Source organism: Alosa pseudoharengus, unplaced genomic scaffold (genome assembly GCF_046254945.1).
Source record: "Alosa pseudoharengus isolate Yale_2024_CS ecotype anadromous, Long Island Sound unplaced genomic scaffold, YU_APseudo_1.1 YU_APseudo_1.1_scf_3, whole genome shotgun sequence".
Taxonomy (NCBI): domain Eukaryota; kingdom Metazoa; phylum Chordata; class Actinopteri; order Clupeiformes; family Clupeidae; genus Alosa; species Alosa pseudoharengus.
The window spans coordinates 25,272,901-25,294,147 of NW_027468718.1; the positions used below are offsets into that span (position 1 = coordinate 25,272,901).

General features: G+C 45.5%; 1 protein-coding gene across 5 annotated transcripts in view; it reads left to right on the top strand.

Annotated features, from left to right (window-relative positions):
* adarb1b (adenosine deaminase RNA specific B1b) overlaps positions 1 to 21,036 on the top strand; it is a 108,334-nt gene extending 87,298 nt beyond the window's left edge. For 2 of the 5 annotated variants that reach the window (XM_076263714.1, XM_076263715.1), the window contains exons 4-12: positions 1,158 to 1,232; positions 6,717 to 7,651; positions 9,840 to 9,954; positions 10,207 to 10,375; positions 10,699 to 10,850; positions 11,668 to 11,836; positions 14,424 to 14,605; positions 16,291 to 16,469; positions 17,039 to 21,036. In XM_076263714.1, the coding sequence (XP_076119829.1) occupies positions 1,205 to 1,232; positions 6,717 to 7,651; positions 9,840 to 9,954; positions 10,207 to 10,375; positions 10,699 to 10,850; positions 11,668 to 11,836; positions 14,424 to 14,605; positions 16,291 to 16,469; positions 17,039 to 17,215 (2,106 nt within the window). In that variant the 5' untranslated portion in view covers positions 1,158 to 1,204 and the 3' untranslated portion in view covers positions 17,216 to 21,036. The remainder of the gene's footprint in view (positions 1 to 1,157; positions 1,233 to 6,716; positions 7,652 to 9,839; positions 9,955 to 10,206; positions 10,376 to 10,698; positions 10,851 to 11,667; positions 11,837 to 14,423; positions 14,606 to 16,290; positions 16,470 to 17,038) is intronic. The other 3 variants (XR_012981905.1, XR_012981906.1, XR_012981907.1) reach the window with 3 other exon arrangements.
* Positions 21,037 to 21,247: the final 211 nt, after the last annotated feature.

Sequence of the window (21,247 nt, forward strand, 5' to 3'; positions counted from 1 at the left end):
CACAGTTTTTTTGGATAACCGTTTTACGGGGCGAATTCTCCGTTTGCGTCTAAATGAAAGGCTCAAACGTAGGGAAATGTCTAAGTTTATAAAAATACACATGCTCGTGTAAACGGGGTCTAAGACTGCGCCATTGCTCCCTCTGTTGGGAGTCATTAACTGTGTAATAGATTGTAGTTGGGCTGTAAGACTTGCCTTTGGTTTCTCCTTGCAGTATCCTGAAGTCTTGACCTGTTTAAGTCAGTTTGGCCCTTCCGACTGCCTGTAGTACCGCACACGTGCTACAGTTTACAGTATACCCAGCACATTAAAATAACTCAACTCCAGTGCGCATTTCTGAGCTATATTAAGGTCCTATTTCTGAAGGGGGAAGTCAACAAATGTATATGCAGAGTAAAGGCAGGAAGCACTCCCCTTTGTATATTGGATATGTACATTTTCCATGCCATCTCAATTTCTATTACATACATACACCATTTCCCTTTGATGCCTTTCTGCATCCATGTCGTCTGGGAACTGAAAGCCTGTTGATGTCGATAGCGGTATATTTTCCCTGCGAGGCAGCCGAAATGAGGTCTAATCGAATGGATATTAAAGTCACAATAGACTGCTCCTGCTATTACGGCCTGTCAGCCACGGCCCTCTCTCTGGGAGATTAGTTTCCTCTGCTGAATATTTATTCACTTACTGTAGGCTTAACCTCGTCGCCAGCACTTTCTCATTTCCACTCGCTCGCCTCCTCTGCCCGGGCTCTTTATCACCGCCCAACTTGGCCGTCACCCGCCAAAGGCAGCATGCCCATTTAACTTTGAGCGTTTGTGTGTGTGTGTGTGTGTGTGTGTGTGTGTGTGTGTGTCGGGATGTACACATATGCATTGATGCATTTACACTTGCCAAGGTGTATGTGGTAGAATGCTGTCTGTCTGAGACATAAAGATGAGTCAAATCTTTGTTGGGTGCTTCATGATTTGTCCGGTGTGTTTGTGCTTTGATGTGTGTGTGTGTGTGTGTGTGTGTGTGTGTGTGTGTGTGTGTGTGTGTGTGTGTGTGTGTGTGTGTGTGTGTGTGTGTGTGTGTGTGTGTGTGTGTGTGTGTGTGTGTGTGTGTGTGTGTGTGTGTGCTGGCCTGATGGTGCTGTGGTGTGTTGTATGTTGCAGGTCGAGCGGGAGCTCGTCAGGCCCGGGGGCAGCAGAAGCTCTTCAGCATGGATGTTGACGAGGAGGAGAACATGAGTGAGTGTCTCCAACTCCAACACATACATATTTAGTAGCCAACATTACATTACCTACAGTTTCTTGACACTCTATACTTTTGTGTAAACTCATGCGAATTTATAGCTGTAAATGAAATTGGAGCTAAATCTTGATCCTTCACTCTAAATTCAACTCGCTAGTTCCTACGTGATCAAATGTAAACACTATGTAAAATCTTAGTGATTCTAAAATGGCTTAATGGCTGTTTTATAGCAAATATCTTTACGACTATGAGCTAGTTCACCACACATCTCCTGTGGCCTTTTCATAACTTGGGCCCAGATTTAGGAATGTTTCTGTGCTAGCCATATAATCTGTCCAACTATGGTGCCCAAGGGAATAGGGAAAAGTCAACTTTTACTGACTTTAACTTCCTGAAGCACACTGTTGAAGAAAAAGTAATTAGAATATCCACCTATATCCATTCATTTTCCTGTTGGAGAGCTTCAAGATTAGCACAGTATTTTCTGGCCGTATGCTACCTTCTAGATATCGCAAGTTAATAGATATTTTTCCATCAGATTTTGATCAGGCAGCAGCGTATAGGAACAGGCCATATTTGATCTGAGCCCTTTAAAAGACTTCATCTATGGGATATTCAGCGCCCAGATGAATAGACATGAATAGACATTTCTGCATTAAAAGATGGATGCTGAGACGGCGACGGTGCTGAAACGCTGCCTCCATTGTCAAGTCACTCAGTCTCCTCAGCACAGCCCCGCTGACAATGGGAACGAGGGGCCATTTGTTAAGAGACAGACACACACACAAGTGCACACACACACACACACACACACACACACGCACGCACGAGCCCCAGCCCCCCACCTTCGGAAGTGAATCTGACAGGTCCCCATTTAGATTCATCACAGATACACCACCATGCCGGGCTGTTGCTGCTCTCTCTGAGGCAAGCGCTAACATATCCTAACAAGCGGTTGCATAGTGAGGAGTCCATTGTTGTCCATGTTGTATTCGGTACAGATTATTGGATGTCCTGAAGTGTTTTTGCTCCAGCAGGTTAGGCTGTTGGGTGCAGTGCACAGCGATGCAGTAATGTCATGCACACACTCCTCCAAATTGCACATATCTCTGAGCAGGGCTGGGCTCAGATGAGAAAGAGGAGGTGGGGGCGGATAGTGCAAGGGAACAAATGTGGCCGTGGCCCCTGTGGTGCTGGCCTGTCAGTGCGCTGTGGCAGACCTCTTGCTCAGGTGACAAATGTGATCAGATCCACCACGAGCCCCGGCCCTGGCCAAGCAGAACGCTGACACTATGCTAAAAGGCAGATTACGAGCACCGCTTCAACCTTCAACAGCAGTTTCAGCCTCATGAGTGGCTCACCCCATCCCTCCCTACCCATGTCCTTGTGTGCCTCACCCTAGCTGTAAGCACAGCAACCACACACACACACACACACACACACACACACACACACACACACACACACACACACACACACACACACACGCACACACACACACACACACACAGTCACATACAACAAATGCACACACAAATCAGAAACAGAGACTACTGCCCCGCAGGTTGTCATGATAATTACCACTCTGAAAGCATAAATTATTCTGTGCGCTGCAAATGACCTGGAGCCTGGCTCTTGCCCCCTCTCTGCCATGGATAATTTAAGTGGCTCCCCAGGAGGGACAGTGCTGTGGAGGGGCAGGGGGAGTGAGGAGGGCTGATGTGCGCCCCTCTTCTGAGCAGAGAGAGGAGAAGCAGCAGATGGTGCCAGTGATGAAGGAGAACGATAGGGGATGGATGGAGGGATGGGCAGATATAATAATAATAATAATAATAATAATAATACATTTTTGAGTAATCTAGTAGGGATTGGATCCAAAGCACATGTTGAGGAGCTGGTTTGAGTTATAATTTTACTAAGCTCAGATTGAGTAATAGTGCTAAAAAACCTTAATTTTGGGTGCACTATCAAACATGTTACCTATGTTACCAATAGCCTCCCTTATAGAAATTACTTTGTTTTTGAAGAAGTCTGCAAATTCGCATCTTAGAGAGGATGCCTGACTGAGTGTATCAAAAGGTGTTTGATGCAATAGCCTATCAATGGTGGAGAACAACACCCTAGTGTTTCCACTGTTTTCAGCAATTACCTTAGAGAAGTGGTTCCTTCTCTCATTCCGAATAGCTCTATTATAATTTGCTATTTTTTTCTTTTAGAATGGCACGGTGAACCTGTAACTTAGTTTTTCTCCATGTTCTCTCAGCTTTTCTACAGGATCTTTTTAGATCATGGATATTTTCGTTCATCCAAGGAGTCAGTTTGCTATAGGGCCTTTATTTAGTCTTTAAGGGTGCCACTCTGTCAAGTAGAACACCAGAACACCTAGTTCATGATTGAGAGCCTCTACCATTTGATCAATTGGATGATGTAAAATATGTAAATTTATGGAGTCTATAAGAGCTATGAACTGCTGTTCTGCTCTAATGTCCAAGAGTCGCGATTTGATTGCAAATTCGGGATGAATTTTTTAAGTATGTAATAGTACTATATTAAAAGATACACAATAATGATCAGACATATTTATATCATTTACTGATAAGTCCGTGACTTCTATCCCTCTAGAAATAACTAGATCGAGGGTGTTGCCAAGGTTGTGGGTGGGCCCTGTAACATGGTGTAGTAGCTGAACAGCCATCTCACATGGTCGATATATGGTTGGATGGATATGCCAGCAGCATTAGAACAAAGAGCAGTAATGTCATGTCGGACATGAGGCATGTGTTTTTGTGAATATTTATGGCTGTTATACACATACACACACACACACACACACACACACACACACACACACACACACACACACACACCTTATTGGCTTGGGCGTATGCCTGTTGTGTTTGAACAAAGCACAGAAATGTCACTTCAGGCACATGTGAATGTTTGTGGCTGTCATACACACAAACCAAGACATGCACTTTCATGTTGGGGATATGCAGTAGCATGCCTCCCTGGTTGTGGAATGTGTTGGTGTGATGGAAGGATTGGACGTCCTCCCACTCCTGCAGACACATACCCCACTCACTGTGCCTCCTCCAGCTGCTGTGGCAGTTTGCCCCTGTGTGTATTTGATTGTCTGAATGCCCACCAAAACATATTATGTATTTTATATCATACCCACACATCAGATAGCTCTCATGCCATTAAGATGCATCAAACGAAGGACACAGTGGAGTGTATGCTTCTTGGTATTCAAGGGCATTTATGGTCAGTTTTAGATTATAGATTAAAGTAAGCGTACACAGACACAAACACATAAGGTAGCTGAATAAGCTCACATAATAATTAATTCTCTTTCCCTCAGCTGCTTTCTTGCTCTCATTCTTTCATCTTGTTTCTCCTAAACAAACTCCTGTGCCACACATCACTTCTGAGAGACAGGGAACTCTCCGGAAGAGGCTTCATAAAGCCCCTTTGCTTCTACAGAACTTGTGGGAAGTTTCCTCATTCTCATTTCTTAAGATCTCCTCTCCACTTTCTCGCTGCTGGGATGTGCCCTCCATTTTAATATGCACGGAAAATGGAGTTAGACGGTGATTATCAGCTACTTTGGGAAGTTCAGGGTTCAGCTGTGTTTTGAAGTTGACAGAATGCCCCCATAGAGCAGCTGAGGAGCTCAGATCTGAAACTATCTTATGCAACAGAACTGGGGCATTTGCTCAGCTCTAGTTTGCCACATCAACATGTGTTTTTAGTTTCGAGGAGATTTTCTTTTTTCTCTCCAACGCTGTAAATGTCAGAGAGATATAGATGGGCTTTGATGAGATGAGAAAGATGTTGGAGAAGCTCTGCTCTGATCTGAGGCCAGGTTCTATCCGTGTTTGTGTTTATGTCTCTGTGTGTGTGTGTGTCTGTGTCTGTGTGTCTGTCTGTGTGTGTGTGTGTGTGTGTGTGTGTGTGTCTGTGTGTCTGTCTCTGTGTGTGTGTGTGTGTGTGTGTGTGTTTGTGTGAAAGAGAGTGGGAAATGATTTATTTGGGCTTTTTGTATTCCCTGTCTTTGTATTCTCTGCTCTGTATTCTCTCCATTTCTCTTTGCCTTTTCCCATCATATATCTCTCTCTTCTTCTCTGTCTGTCTCCCTCCTCATTCTCCTGATGTGTTTTTCCTTTCAGCCCTTCACACTCTGTCCAGCTCTCTTGCCTCCACAAATACCCCCCCCCCCCCTCCCCCACCTCCCTCCCCCTCCTCCCTCCTCCTCTCTCACGGGCGGTTCTCTCTTTACTTGAGCACCGAAAGGAGTAACCTATCTAGCTTTTGCTGGAGGATGTTATAAATGAAAATTTAGCCAAAGTTCCATCAACTTTGTCAACAGAGCATGATGATGTGTGTTCCGCTGAATAATTCACAGAGTTCTTTATTTTAAATAGAAGCCTACACCCTGTCTACACCCTGTCCCTATATAAATCTGTTGATAGGAATGTTTTATTATACATGAAAAAGACACTTTTTTACCAGGTGTTAGGGGGAAACTCATAAAAACAAAATGCAAAGGGATAGGACTTTGAGATATAGAGAGAGAGTGAGTGCGTGTGTGTGTGTGTGTGTGTGTGTGTGTGTGTGTGTGTGTGTGTGTGTGTGTGTGTGTGTTTGAAACCGAAAGTGTAGTTGAGACCTGAGGAGTGTATGCAGATTAACCCCCAGCCTCTTACCTCCATTGTGTGAAGTCTAAATACCTCAGTCAGCACTAAACACTGCAGCTAATCCATCCCATCAGGGAGCAGGTCTCACTTTAGCTTCATCATGGAGTTTAGGATTCTTTCCCTGTTAAGAGTCCCTGATGCCTTCCTTTATGGAACATGCACAATGTTATTACTTATCCCTTAGAAAGTAGCCTATTTCAGAACATAAGAAAGTAGCGAGTAGAAATGCATGGCACACTGCAAGCATACATCATTCCAGGTTCTTTTAGAAGAAATTTCCCATATGGTTTCGTTCTCATTAGTTTGGGTGTTGAAGAACTCAAACCATTTAAATGTACTACCGTGCCATGCACTTTTTCTCTGAGTGTGTAATAAAAATGATTAATATCTCTAAATGAGCCATTAGTTGCGTAGCAAATGCCCAAAGTATACTGCTAATTAAAGCCCAATCATTATGATAATTTAGAATTTCATAGTTCATAATCTTGTCTAATTGTTTTAATTATTCTTTCTGTTCAACTAAAAAGGGTATAGAGCAGTTCCAAAAGTATTTGCCTTTATTAGCTGATGTTTGAACTCAGTAGTCAGAGTTAGGCCCCCCAAGCAAAACTGTCACCCGTCTGTTCCAGAAATAGACCAAAAGCAAAACACAATAACAAAAAGGGAGAGGAGGGACACACATCACTTGTTCTGTTACAAAGAACAATAAAGGAATCTATAAATTTTACATTTACAAGATCCTGCAACGAAGGCGTTGTAAGTTACTCTTTCTGGGCACCGCAGGTTCGTGCAGCACCGACGTAAAGGAAAACCGCAACCTGGACAACGTCTCCTCCAAGGAGGGGGCCGCCGTGGCCGAGCAGCTCCCCAACGGCGGCGCAGGGGGGGGAAGCCGCAAGCGGCCCCTGGAGGAGGGCAATAATGGCCACGCGCACTCCAAGTTCAGGCCCAAGAAGCGCAAGAAAACGCCAGGGCCAGTGCTGCCCAAGAATGCGCTGATGCAGCTGAACGAGATCAAGCCGGGCCTGCAGTACAAGCTGCTGTCGCAGACGGGCCCCGTGCACGCGCCCGTCTTCGTCATGACCGTGGAGGTCAACGGCCAGCAGTTCGAGGGCTCGGGCCCCACCAAGAAGAAGGCCAAGCTGAACGCGGCCGAGAAGGCGCTGCGCTCGTTCGTGCAGTTCCCCAACGCCTCGGAGGCGCACCTGGCCATGGGCCGCACGCTCACGGTCAACACGGACTTCACCTCGGACCAGGCTGACTTCCCGGACATGCTCTTCAATGGCTTTGAGACCCCCGCACCACCGGAGGACTCCTTCTACCTGGGCTCCAATGGCAACGGATCGCTGGGCGCGCTGGGCGAGTACCCCATGCCACCGGCCGGCGCGGGCACCAACAGCCTGGCGCAGGCACCGCTGCCGCCCCCATCCAGCTTCAGCTCGCCCTCCAGCGGCAAGAACCCCGTCATGATCCTCAACGAGCTGCGGCCGGGTCTCAAGTACGAGTTCGTCTCGGAAAGCGGCGAGAGCCACGCAAAGAACTTTGTCATGTCCGTCACGGTGGACGCGCAGACGTTCGAGGGCTCGGGCCGCAACAAGAAGCTGGCCAAAGCCCGGGCGGCTCAGGCAGCCCTCTCTGCCCTCTTCAACATGCAGCTGGACCAGACACCTTCCCGCCAGCCCATCCCCAGAGAGGGCCTCCAGCTGCACCTCCCACAGGTAAGAACCCACTCCTCACCCCCTCCTTCCCTTTCACCCCAAAAACAATAAAGAAAGGCCCTTCGCAAGGAACAGAATCTCCAGTCAATCCCAACAAAATGGGATACAAATTCTTAGACACTCCAGAAACTAGGCCTACTTGTTGCATAATGGATGTTAAGGCACAAAACTTTCCTTTTGTGTTTTATATTCTAAAATACATTATATATATATAGTTTCAAGAAAGTTTCTAGTCTATCAATTATTTATACTGTAGTCAACGAAGCAAATCACAGTCTCAAGAAAATTGCTGCTTTCATATCCCATACTGGAAGTTCACAAGATATTGCATTGACTTTGAAAATGATTTGTTCAAATGGAATTGAGTAGATGAATAGCCCTTGGATCTCCATGCCTTTAAATGATGCCATTTCATTTGATGCCTTCTGAGCAGATTAGTGACGTCCCTATCCATCAGTTTACCACCTCTTTGTTTCTCCATTGATGTTCCTGAACTCCTCGTCTTCTTATCAAAGGCTGGGTGGGCTCCCCGTCAGCCTGCCTCATCTTCCTCTGTCTTCTTGGCTCTGAAGCAGAGATTGCAAATGAAGATGGATTGATATAAAGTTTGGCCAGGCTTTGAAATGGATGAAACTGAACCATTTGGCAGATCAGTGAAATGCGTTCCTTTTTTTTCTGTGAGCACATCTCCTAATCCTGTCCTCTAATCCCGTTGGCCTTTATAAACCAGCACAATGAGAATACGGCAATCTAAATGAACATCTCTGCCACTCCCATGTTAAAACAAAACCATTTACTCCACCACACCTGTCCAGTGTGCAGCAGGGTCATGCCAGTTGGCTGTTTTGTCTAGATGGTTGCTCTCTCTCTCTCTCTCTCTCTCTCTCTCTCTCTCTCTCTCTCTCTCTCTCTCTCTCTCTCTCTCTCTCTCTCTCTCTCTCGTTCTCTGTCCGCCTGACAGGTCCAGTTTAAATAGCACACTGTTTAATCTGACACGCGTCATGATCAGATTCCTGTTTGCAGAACATACTGCCAATAAAGCTTTATCCACGGTCAGATAACAGGAACAAATGTATTTCACTGGAAGGCAGGAGGGGGGTTGTTTGAAGGCTGGACAGTACGGGGCGTGAGGGGAATGGAGGTTGCTGTATATACGGTGTCATCGCCTTATATGCCTAGGGGTCCAGATACAGGCAGAGGTCAAGGCAAAGCAGCCCATGGCAGATTGACCGCACAGTGGTCCGTCAAAAAGCACAAGAGCATTGCTGCCCATGTCCTTCTTTATCTCTCTCTGGGAGGACGGCTTTTCTCCATGCTGCCTCCCCAGCACCACCACCGCCGCCGCCTTCCATAGCCCATTTTTTCTCCGCCTGTCACGGATTTGCCCGTCTCTCTCTCTCTCTCAGCTTCTCCCACGGTAGAAGTGGCACCCCCTAATTGACCAATTAATTCTCTGTCTGTTAATATTTATTTAATTTACCTTCAACTGTGCTCAGAGGTGCCCTCCATTGCATCCCCGCTAATTAGAAAAGCATGGAAATGTGTAGTGATGGAGCGCTTAGCAAAATGCCCCCTGGTTGCTTGCAAGCTTTCCTTTTTTTTTTTTTCTATCGCCTCTTATGGACTCGCACCAACATTTTTGTGACGCCCCCTGTCACCAATGCTGCATTCCTGAGTCAGACGATCAGTCCACATGCAAATGATTCCCAAGTGCTCTGGAACTCAAACTGGACTAATCTCTTTAATTTGCGCCCACTCAGCCATTGAGCTTTCAGTGGGTATAATCATTTTCTGCCATATTAGCAATGGATGAAAAAGAGAGTGAAAGTTAAGGGCACTGTCAAGGGAGAAAAAAGCTTTTCAATGGTTTTTAATGCTTTTTTTGGGCTGTCTCCAGAAATTACATTTATTTTACCATTTATGTCTTATCTAGGCATTGTTTTTTTTTCCCCAGTGCTCATTACAATTATTTAATTTATATAAAAAATGTAGAAATGGGTAACATATACCATTATTTCCCTGGAATGCCAACTTTCCAATGAACTTTCTAGACAGTTGTGCCTTGTCTTTGTTGCCAGTGTTTTTCAGCATGTGTCCCTCTGTCAGCATTAGCATTACCTGTGGAAGAGAAGGCTTAATGTAGCTTGGTTTTGCTCAGCGTGTTTTTCATGACCGTGCGGTGTCTCAGGTTCTAGCCGATGCAGTCTCCCGTCTGGTGGTGGACAAGTTCAGTGAGCTGACAGACAACTTCACATCCCCCCACGCACGGCGGAAAGTTCTGGCAGGGGTCGTCATGACAACAGGTACGCTTTGCTTCCTCATCTAATGGCTAGGTTCAGTGGTCTGCAGTCTGGCTGCAAAACAGCATCCTAAGCAAGCAGCGGGGAAATGGCTAACAAAAGAAATCAGTGAAGCACAATGTTTTTTTTTTTTTGTTGCTTTTTTTCAGTAACAGGATTACCTGTTAAAGTTGTGAGTGTTGTGATTAATGGGTGAGCGATATGTAAGCTTTGCTGAACCTCTCCCACCCTCCTCTCCTCCACGGTCTCCCCCAGGCACTGATGTGAAGGAGGCCCAGGTGATCTGCGTCTCCACGGGGACCAAGTGTATAAACGGCGAGTACATGAGCGACCGCGGTCTGGCGCTTAACGACTGCCACGCTGAGATCATCGCCCGCCGCTCGCTCATCCGCTACCTTTACACCCAGCTGGAGTTCTTCCTCTGGTAAGAGCCCAGTGGGGAGCAAAGCTGTGTGTGCATTCCTGTCCTGTGCTTCAGACTAGTTGTTGCAGATCGGTTGTGTTGAAAGAGCTCCACTTCCAAGTTCGAAATGTAGGACAGTGTCATCATTAAAAGTCATCATTAATTGTTTTTTAAAGGAACACGCCAACGTTTTGGGAAATGGGCTTATTTCCCATCTACACCAGAGTTAAGATAAGAACTTATTCCTTAAAAATTTGGCGTGTTCCTTTAAGGTGACATCAACTTTGATTATTGGAATTTTTGATTATTGGAAGTTTTGATTATTGGAATTTTGTTTCCCTCAGTGCCAGTAAAGAGGACCAGCAGAAGTCCATCTTCACGCGGTGTGACAAGCACGGCTACAGACTGAAGGACAACGTGCAGTTCCACCTCTACATCAGCACCTCGCCCTGCGGGGACGCCCGCATCTTCTCCCCGCACGAGGCTGGGGTCGAGGGTAGGAGCACGTGGCGCATCCACAACACTCTAGCATTAGTAGAATATAAACACAGTGTTCAGACACTTGAAAACATAACACTATGCCCAACTACAGCCTGTTCATGTACTAGCGGCATGTGGTCCTTATTTACTGGTCTTGCATGCTGTAGACTCTACAGTGTAGAGTAACGTCTGTTGTACAACCTATTGTATGATTCACCTGCTTAGAACAATCCAGCGCTGTTGGCTCTGCACAAAACAACAGCTGTTGTAGCAACCTCTGGAGCATCGTACAAAACAGAGCTTCATTTGAGCCGTTCTGGTTCCATTTGATTGTCTGACTGGCTGTTATTCATGCATCAAGAGAGAAAAAAGAAAGAAAGTTCAGCCTCGAACACTCAAAATTGAATTCAGTTAAATAGTCATGTTTGCATTCATATGATTAGTCTCTTTTAATTAAGCTTTCATTCAGATGTCCAGCTGCTTGTATTAAACAAATTATCTCCAACGTTTTAATTAGCTGGAAAGCTCGGCCTCGTTTCCCTGTTGTTGATTACCCCCTGGTCGAGTGTCATATTTGAGTCATTTGTGGTGCAGCTGAATTCCATCATACAGGGCCACGCTTCTGCTGTGATAGTCCATCACAGAGCCGCAACCGTCCCACTAGTGTGCGCTGCCCGTTCGTCTTTAGATTGATGGAGCCCACTGGGCTGTGAATCCCAAAGAATTGTGAAACTACTGCGAGGCTCATATTTCCAGCCTCTGAAAGCTCCACACATCCTAAAGGCAGCCTTCTTTTCTCTCCCTGTTCACTGTTCCTTCTCCTCCTTACACAGACCAGGGGGACCGCCACCCCAACCGCAAGGCCCGTGGGCAGCTGCGGACCAAGATCGAGTCGGGAGAGGGCACCATTCCTGTGCGCTCCAGCAACACCATCCAGACGTGGGACGGCGTCCTTCAGGGCGAGAGGCTGCTCACCATGTCCTGCAGCGACAAGATTGCCAGGTGAGAGCCAGTCCTCAAACACCTAACCTCAAGCGCACGATTTTCCCCCAGACACCTCTAGCCTTGTCTGAACCAAGACAAGAACATCATGATTTGATAATTGATCATTTGATGATGATTTCAAAGTCTTTGGATACTGCATCCGGCTACCAGATAGATAAATATTGTGCTCCAAGTGAAGGGTGTTTTCCAGGATGCGTGTTGGAAAAACTAGCAGAACTCTTAGTTCACCAACGAGAGCTTTTATTCTGCTAGAGATGTCAGCCCCAGTGCTGTGTGCTCTCAGCAGGCTACATTCACCCAGGGCTTAGCACAACACCCAGGGACGACCTGTCACTGATAGCCCGCCCCGGCTCAGCTCAGCTCAGCCCGACTCGAAGGCAGGCAGGCAGGCGGAGACGCGGAAACAGCAGCAGCAGCACTAACCAGCGTGTTCCATTACGCTGAGCCGCCGCAGCATCCAGCCCAGCACGGCGACGCTCCCGAGCCAGAGATAAGGAGGTGTCAGCCAGCTGGGGTGGAGAGGCGGGGGTGTGTGTGAGGGCTGGGGTGGAGGGTGGATGTGGAGGGGGTTAGAGGGGGGCTCTGTCAGTGCTAATGAGAGAATGTCGCCGGCTGACACCAGCCTGCTGTTTATCTATTTACCCCCTCGGCCGCCCCACCCCACCCCCCTGGTCTCCACCCGTCACTCACCACCACCCTCCCTGCCTGGCTGACAAGAGGCGAATGGTGATTAAACCACAGACAGGCGGGAAAAAGCATTTTTCTGGTGTTTCATGGGCGACTCGCCATATTAATCAGGGCAGGGTGTGCCAGAAATGAACCCATGCTTCTCTGTCGCTCACTGTATATTAACCTTGTTTATTGATGCCTGGTTTCCCTCAGCAGTACGGCTGCATTTCATTCTAAATGTGCAGCACTTAGAAGATTTTATTGTTTCATAGATAATCTTCTATTTTCATGCACCATTTCAATTCAATGCGAGATAATATGCTCCGCCGTTGCAATGAGACACCCAATCATTTCCACATCTGGTTGAGCTGCCAGGAGGACTCTAATAGATTTTCTGCTCAGACGGCTCGGCGACTCCAGTCCGGTTCCGGTCCAGCTCTGGTCCGAACTCAGCCGCAGCCCCACAGCATCCATGACACTCCGCACTTTTATAGCTGTGGCTCAAGGAGAGGGCATCACTCGGGTGCTGACAGAGGGCACAGAGGAGCTGCCACTCACCCAGGCTACTGAGGCACCCACACGCACATTCACTCGGACATCCTGTCTGCTCCGGCCCCCTCGTCCGTCGGGTAAGAGAGTGGGGAAAGTGTGGGGCCGCTTCCGAAACGTCGTCTCCATGAAGATGGCTCTTGAGAGAGGGGGCAAACAGGGAGGGTGCAGCCCTGCTAGAGAGCTTCCCTGCCTCTACTTTTAAATGAGTTCTCTAGCTCAGAATAACAACCATCCAGTCCTCCCACTGCTCCCAAGTTTCTCACTGAATTATTAACCTCACCGCCAGCCTTTTTAAAAAGTGAAAAAGTGGCCATCAGAGCTTGATCTAGTCAGCTTTGTTATTCACTGTTTTCTCCCCCCCTTTTGCTCTCTCTCTCTCTCTCTCTCTCTCTCTCTCTCTCTCTCTCTCTCTCTCTCTCTCTCTCTCTCTCTCCGTTACTCCTTTGATTATGCACTAGGCTAATAGCAAGGGCCTGCAAATAGGACTCCTAAAGAGGGGCCTCCACTTTTCGCAGTCCTAATGAAAAATCCCACTCATTAGCAATATCCGGTTGTGAGGCAGCAAGCTGTTAAGAGTGGATGATTGGCTGGACCCTGGAGAACGGCACCAATCACTTGAGCTTCTCGGTCCTTGTGCACTCCAGCAGGTGTCGGCTGGGGTGAGATGACGGGGCTGGGGAGAGGTGGCAGCGCTCGCCTCTCACGCATACAGGGGCTTGATTAGACCTTTGATTGTGCAACCCAGAAAGTCCAAGCCCTGCTGGGGCACGTCTGGGATTTGTAAAGACCCAAATTGAACAGGAGGTTGGGGGGGGGGGGGGAGGGGAGGGGGAAGGGAGGGGGGAGGTGGAATCTCAGCTAATGAAACAAGTCCTATTTTTCCGTCATTTCTTTTTTCCCTGCGCTGGAACATGTAGGATCAAGCCCCGTGGCCCTCAGGGCTGCTTTATTGGTTCATGTGCGTTCTACTGACGAGAACCCATGTCCCAATTTCACACAGTCTCAGCTCACCTCACCCAGCTAGATTGGAGTTGTTATGAAGCGTGATTTCATCAGTGTTGTCTTCAAATTGTCTGTGTTTCACCGAACTTCAAATGCACTTACCTCATAAAGAAAAACAGGGGAAAAATATATCAAAAATATATCTTGAATGATTGACTTGACTTGCGCTTAAGGAAAAAAAAAACACAAATAAGAAATACAATAAAGCCTGGGTATGTACTTGTTAAAATCAGCCGGTAAAGGAAACAAGGCTCCACACGGATGTGTCAGAAATGCATGTGTGTGTGTGTGTGTGTGTGTGGTGAGCTCTTGAGTTGTGAGGGCCAGATGTGTGTCTCATGGCTGACTGGTCTCCCTGCAGGTGGAACGTGGTGGGGATCCAGGGCTCTCTGATGAGCTACTTCACCGAGCCCATCTACTTCTCCAGCATCATCCTGGGCAGCCTGTACCACGCCGACCACCTGTCCCGCGCCATGTACCAGCGCATCGCCGACATCGAGGACCTGCCACAGCAGTTCACCCTGAACCGGCCTCTCCTCAGCGGTGAGCACCCCCAACACACACACACACACACACACACACACACATATGCATACATGCACACGCATGTGCGCACACAAACACACACACAGAATTCTCTAGAAATAAATGAGTGTTTTTTTAGTTATGTGAGAGCTGTAGGAACTGCCTTCTCTCAGAGTATCTACATTGTCTTGGGTGGGTACAGTTGCAAGAGAAACACTTGTCTTTCCTCCTTTTCTCTTCAGTGAGCAATAATGACAGCCTTGTGCACCATTCAGAATGGGACAAGTTAGAGTGATTCTCTCCTCCCCCTCCCTCCTTGACATCTTTAATATTTTGTTTGATGTGATGTATCTTCTGAACATCTGTGAGAATAATTGAGCTGAATCTCTTTGTTGGAGGGACATCTGTTATAAGTCCTAATCAGACTCTGTTTACCCTGTATTCTACCCTTTCACTCCATTGCATCACTTTCCTCATGGAATAGGGAAAGTTTCTAACATGGCTAACATTTTAATATGATTTTCCTTTACCCCATATTATGCTCTCTTGATTTAGTGTTGATTAGTTGTTTTGTATTGTAGTTTTGTCACAAGTGCAGTCGTTCAGTTGCTTTAATGTACACTAAATAAAGTCATCCCAGTACTAGTACTTTAATGTACTGTACACTAAATAAAGTCATCCCAGTACTAGTACTTTAATGTACTGTACACTAAATAAAGTCATCCCAGTACTAGTACTTTAATGTACTGTACACTAAATAAAGTCATCCCAGTACTAGTACTTTAATGTACTGTACACTAAATAAAGTCATCCCAGTACTAGTACTTTAATGTACTGTACACTAAATAAAGTCATCCCAGTACTAGTGGTCTTGTTTCCACAAGACTTTTGTTGTTGTTTTACATAATATAAATTCTTAGCTTTCCCCCCTGTTCCACCCATGAACCCTGCTCTTTCTCAGCTTTAGGTAAAGGGATAATGTGGAGTGCAATTAACCTTTTCCGCTTTAGAGGTTTTTAGTGGGGCTTACATGGCCACTTACCACCCTGCCTCCTAAATCATAATCCCCAAAGCTAATGGCTCTCAGTGCTAATGTGCTCCCGCGTGCTGCGGCAATGGGCCACTCCAGACGCCAAACTTTTAAAGCCCTCCTCACTACTTGAAGAGTTATCTAAGCATGATTTACGGAGCCAATTTTCTTTTCCCTTAACTTGAGGCCATCTACACTGCTCTGCCCCTTTTCCGGTGTAATGTGCGATTTCAACTTATCACTGTCACAATTAGGCACTCGAGCAATTTTCCAAATGGTTGTTGCATATTTATTTACTTGTTCTTTCATTTATCCCAGAATGTCCCAAAATGTTTGGTTGATTTGATAAATGTTGTGAGAGAAGACTTGGGAATCCGAAGTGGGTGCTGGTTTTTTCCCTGCGCTGGAACATGTAGGATCAAGCCCCGTGGCCATTAGGGCTGCTTTATTGGTTCATGTGCGTTCTACTGACGAGAAACCATGTCCCAATTTCACACAGTCTCAGCTCACCTCACCCAGCTAGATTGGATTTGTTATGAAGCGTGATTTCATCAGTGTTGTCTTCAAATTGTCTGTGTTTCACCGAACTTCAAATGCACTTTTAGAGTGGATCAGCCTCCGAGTTTGTGTGTTTCATAAGCCGTCGCTGAGTTTGTGTTCTCCCCTTGATTAGGCATCAGTAATGCTGAGGCTCGGCAACCAGGGAAGGCCCCCAACTTCAGCGTAAACTGGACAGTGGGGGACCAGGCCTTAGAGGTGATCAACGCCACCACGGGCAAGGATGACATGGGCCGACCCTCTCGCCTTTGCAAACATGCCCTCTACAGTCGCTGGATGAGGCTCTACAATAAGGTAATAGCAGTAATACATTTCAACCCCAAGACTAGAGGAGGGAAAATGTCTTGTAGAAAAATGTTTTTTTATACACCGAGAAAATCGGTCGGTATACTCTCCCGAGCAATCCATAGACATAACATTAATAAAATGTAATATAAATGGGCATCCATAGACAAGATTAATGAAATGTAATATAAATGGGCATCCATAGACATAACATTAATGAAATGTAATATAAATGGGAATCAATAGACAATATTAATTAAATGTAATATAAATGGGCATCCATACACATAACATTAATGAAATGTAATATAAATGGGCATCCATAGACAAGATTAATGAAATGTAATTTAAATGGACATCCATAGACATAACATTAATGAAATGTAATATAAATGGGCATCCATAGACAAGATTAATGAAATGTAATATAAATGGGCATCAATAGACAAGATTAATGAAATGTAATATAAATGGGGATCCATACACATAACATTAATGAGATGTAATATAAATGGTTTATATATATATATAATGGGCATTGTTGTGATGTCTCTCTAAATCCCTGTTCCCTCCTCCAGCTACTGGCGACGCTACGGATCAAAGTGTCCAAGCCCAGCTCGTACCACGAAGCTAAACAGGCGGCGGAGGAGTACCACGCAGCCAAGCAGGCGCTCATCAAAGCCTTCCACAAAGCGGGTCTGGGGGCCTGGGTGAAAAAGCCCATAGAACAGGACCAGTTCTCCCTCAACTCCTGAAGTGGAGCTCGGGCTTCATCAGGGGAGCGGGGAAGAGACCTGAACGCAACCAGCTGTCCAGACTTTTGCTTGATCTGTGTCTACGTTTGTTTGTGCGAGTGCGTGTGACTACTTGTGTGTACGTGTCCCACCCGACCACGACCAACCGTCCGTATCACTTCTCACTCTTCACACCCGTGATGTCATCATCTAACCCCCTACCCACCCTTTTTTATTTTTAAATCTATGATGTCGGTCGATTTTTATTTAAGAAAACAGATGATTTAGGTTTTAAATGAATGACTTTCAACAGGGAGTTTCACTCATGTACAACTGGAATTTATGGCCCTGCCTTGGGCAACAATGTGTCTGTGTTTATTGTTTTGTTCTGTTGTTTTATACTTTGAGATGTTCATATTGTGAAACAAATGGCAAAAAGACAGAAAAAAAAACACAACAGGACGAATATCCGATACTTCAGAAACTACCAAGAAACACACTGGTGCCAACCATGCGCCCATCACAAGAACTGGGTCTGCTCGAACCCATGGCTGTGGGCAGCTGAGGCTGTGGTTATTGGTGTTGAGTCCATGTTCCAGCCTTCTCAAGTCACATCAGGTTCACAATGAAGACAAACAGGAAAAAAACAACCTCATTCTGTCGACTCCTCATCCTGCTGTCACCTGGGTAATTTTCTATGCTTACAGATTTCAAAGAATTTCTTATGGCATGCTTTTCTTTTTTTACAGAACAAAAGAGATCCCCCTCTGTGCTATCCTCTCTCCCTTCTTTAATGGTGTCCTTACAGGTGATCTGATGTAGCATAGCTTTGAGATCTGGTGAACACTTCTACTGTCGTCTGTGTGATTTGTTCATTTGCATTCATTTAATGTTAAGTAGGAGAGGTTATAGGGAAACTCAGAAATCAATTCTTCCCTTTAAAACTAGTCGGTCTAAAACCGTTGAAAAAAAAAAATAATCACAGTGACCACATTTCTCATGATTATTTGACTTTTAATGGTTGATATACTAAAGAGGTGACTAAAAGTATTGAAATGTGGTGTAATCGCCACTGTGTCAAAACAGATGCAACTGAAGTGAATTGCTCTCGTTTTAAAAAAGAAAGGAAAATAGGAAAAATGATACACCGTGCTTTCAGCTCCAAAAATGTCAGATGCATGTTTCTTGTATTCTGGAGCAGCTTTTTCCTTTGTAAGGCATTGCTCACTCTCTTACCCGGGAGGTTTACTTATAGCATCATGTAAATGGACAAAAATGTCTAGATTAAAAACACAGCAAGTGTCTAGTTTTGTTGACACAAAGCTATGAACTTACTTTAAGATGCACGACAAAGTTTGTTTTCTTTTTGTTTTAATAAGAGGTCTCCCTTAAATAGCCACCCCTGCTAACATATTGTGTGTATTTTCCTACGTTGTAGACATTTGTTTGTCATTTAACACGTGGCAAGCTTGAGAACAGGGCATTCTGGTGTGTGGAGAAGGCAGTCTCTTCTCAGATGAATGTGTGAGTTTGTAAGTGATGCATGTTTCTTGTTGACTAAAGCCATCTCTTTGCATGGGAGAAGTTTTAAGATTAGGGTGGGATTCGGGAAAGGGGAGGGAGGGAGTTATTTAATTTTAACAAAAAAAAACCTATGGCTTGCTTTTGAAAATTTTTCCTTTTAAAGGATTTTAATGCCAGCATTCTTCTGCACAGGCAGGCTCATCTCCACGTCCTCTGTTGTGTGTATCTGAGCGTCGCTGGGAGGAGCAGGTGCACAGACACTTGTGAATCCATCTCCATCCATCCATCCATCATACTCAGAGTGTGCTAATCTCTTAACATCCAGATGATCACTGTTGGCACTGGGTGATGATATTTTACCATCAACGTTTCGTTTAGCATACTTTTTTTATCTTACTGAGAAAAAGTGAGATGGATATGACTTGATATTTTGGTACAAAACGGCAGTAGACCCCAGCAGTATGTTGCAGCAAGAATGGTCTGAGCCATGCCCTGTCTTGATTATGTGTATGTGCACGTGGGTGTGTGTGTGCGTGCGTGCATGTGTGTTTCTTGTGTGTGCGTGAGTCCATCTGGGTGCACCTGCTGCTGAGCCCAATAGACTCTCTGTAGAGATGTCATGGCAACATGACTTTGGAGATTGCTGTGGAATCTTCACCAAAGATGATGTCATTATTTTTCCATGCAGGGAGAGTGCTTTGTCTTTGTGTGCTAAAGAAAATGAGAGTGTTATTTTTTAAGACCATGGGTAACCGATGTAATGATTGATAGGTTTGTATTACAGTATGTTGTCATTGACATTTTTTTTGTATGTGCGTTCACATGTAGGCTTTTAATTTGTACAAATGAACTCCATTCAATTCCAGCTTGAAGGTGGAATCTGTTTTTCTGTTGCTTCAATATTTCTGAACCTGTCAATTTACACTTGTAAATATTGTGAGCCTAGCTGAAATTGTCTTGATGAATATTCTGCATACATTGTAATCAGTGGTACAGTATAAAACAAGGCTCCTTGTGATATCATCATGACCCTGTACATTTTCAACTCTCATTCAGTTTGTTTTTAATCGCCTCTTGGGTGAAAAAACCTGCTGTCATTTGAACCTCTTCATTTACCCACATTTTGTTTAGATTTGTTTTTTTCTAAACACCTGCATTCTTACAGAAAGGAAGTGCTCTCCATGAAGTTGCGCAGCATACTGTTTAACTGCGACATCCCACTGGTAGTGACTGCAGAGGCCATGCCCTTGTGCGTCTGACCCCCCACGGGGGCTTGGCCCTGTCCGGCGACACGCTACGGGCCCAGTGATGGATGAGGCTGGGCTGCCACGTGGCTCCACGGGCCTGAAGGTTTTTTCCTGGAGGGCAGGAACAGGGTGGCTCGACCTGGCCTTCCTCCTGTCTAGCTCCACGCCGTCCTGAGATGATGAAGGATGATGGGGGACGAGGTCACCCCACAAGACCGGTCCAGACATGCAGCTCAGCAAACGTCCAAGAGTACTGCGGTCCTTCCTTTAGAAATGTTCTATCCCCCATTGTGAAGCCATTTTTAGAGCAGCCTCTTGTTGTATTTTTGTGGTTTTGTTTTGGTTCTGTTTTTAATGCTCTCCACCCATTACCTTTGCTCATTCCATAAAAACAGATGATCGTCAGTGAGCTACATTTCCAACGCTCGCTTGCTTCGATCATTTTCTTTGACTGCACAAGATGTCAATGGATGATGTCATGACTACCGACCACGTGCTATGTGGCGTGGGACTTGTAAAACAAAGAGTTATTTTATTATTATTTCTTCTTCTGGTGCCGAGCTACTTTCCAGCCAAGAGTCCAGACTTCTGTCTTAGTGATCTTGTCCTGGTCCCGCCAGTCCTTCTGACCATGTTGTAATTTAGTAACTGTCCTGTGGGACGTGGTCATGATCTAGTTTCACCGCTGGGTCAACACTCTCTCTCTCTTTCTTTCTCTTTCCCCCTCTCTCTCTCACAACCCTCTCTCTCCCATCCCCTTCTCTCACTCCATTCCCTGTATCTCAAACTCGGTTCCTTTTGACTCTTTCCCCCTCTTTTTACTCTTTTCCCCCTCTTTCTCCTCTCTCTCTTTATCCTCCCCTCTCTTTCTTTCTCCTCTCTCTCTCCTCTCTCTCTTTCTCCTCACTCTCTCTTTCTCCTCCCCTCTCTCTTTCTCTCGGTCCTTTGTAATGTTCACCAAATTGGCCACCTGCATGATCTCCCACACTGAAGCTGCACCCAGCATGACATACTTTTAAAGGACTTGTATGTAGAAAATGGGAAAATAGATCTATATATATACAAATGAACAAAAAGAAATAAATGAGATCTTAGTTTATGTTTGTATATGTGTGTCATTATTTCTTTGATTTGTACAAGAGAGAAACCCAATCACTATATCTGTAATACAGCTTTCATGTTTCAACACAAAGGTACAGTATACGTACATCCCACACACTGGTTGTTCTGTTAACAGTTGCTTTGTACTGTATATATTGCACTACAGAACTGATTTATCTTC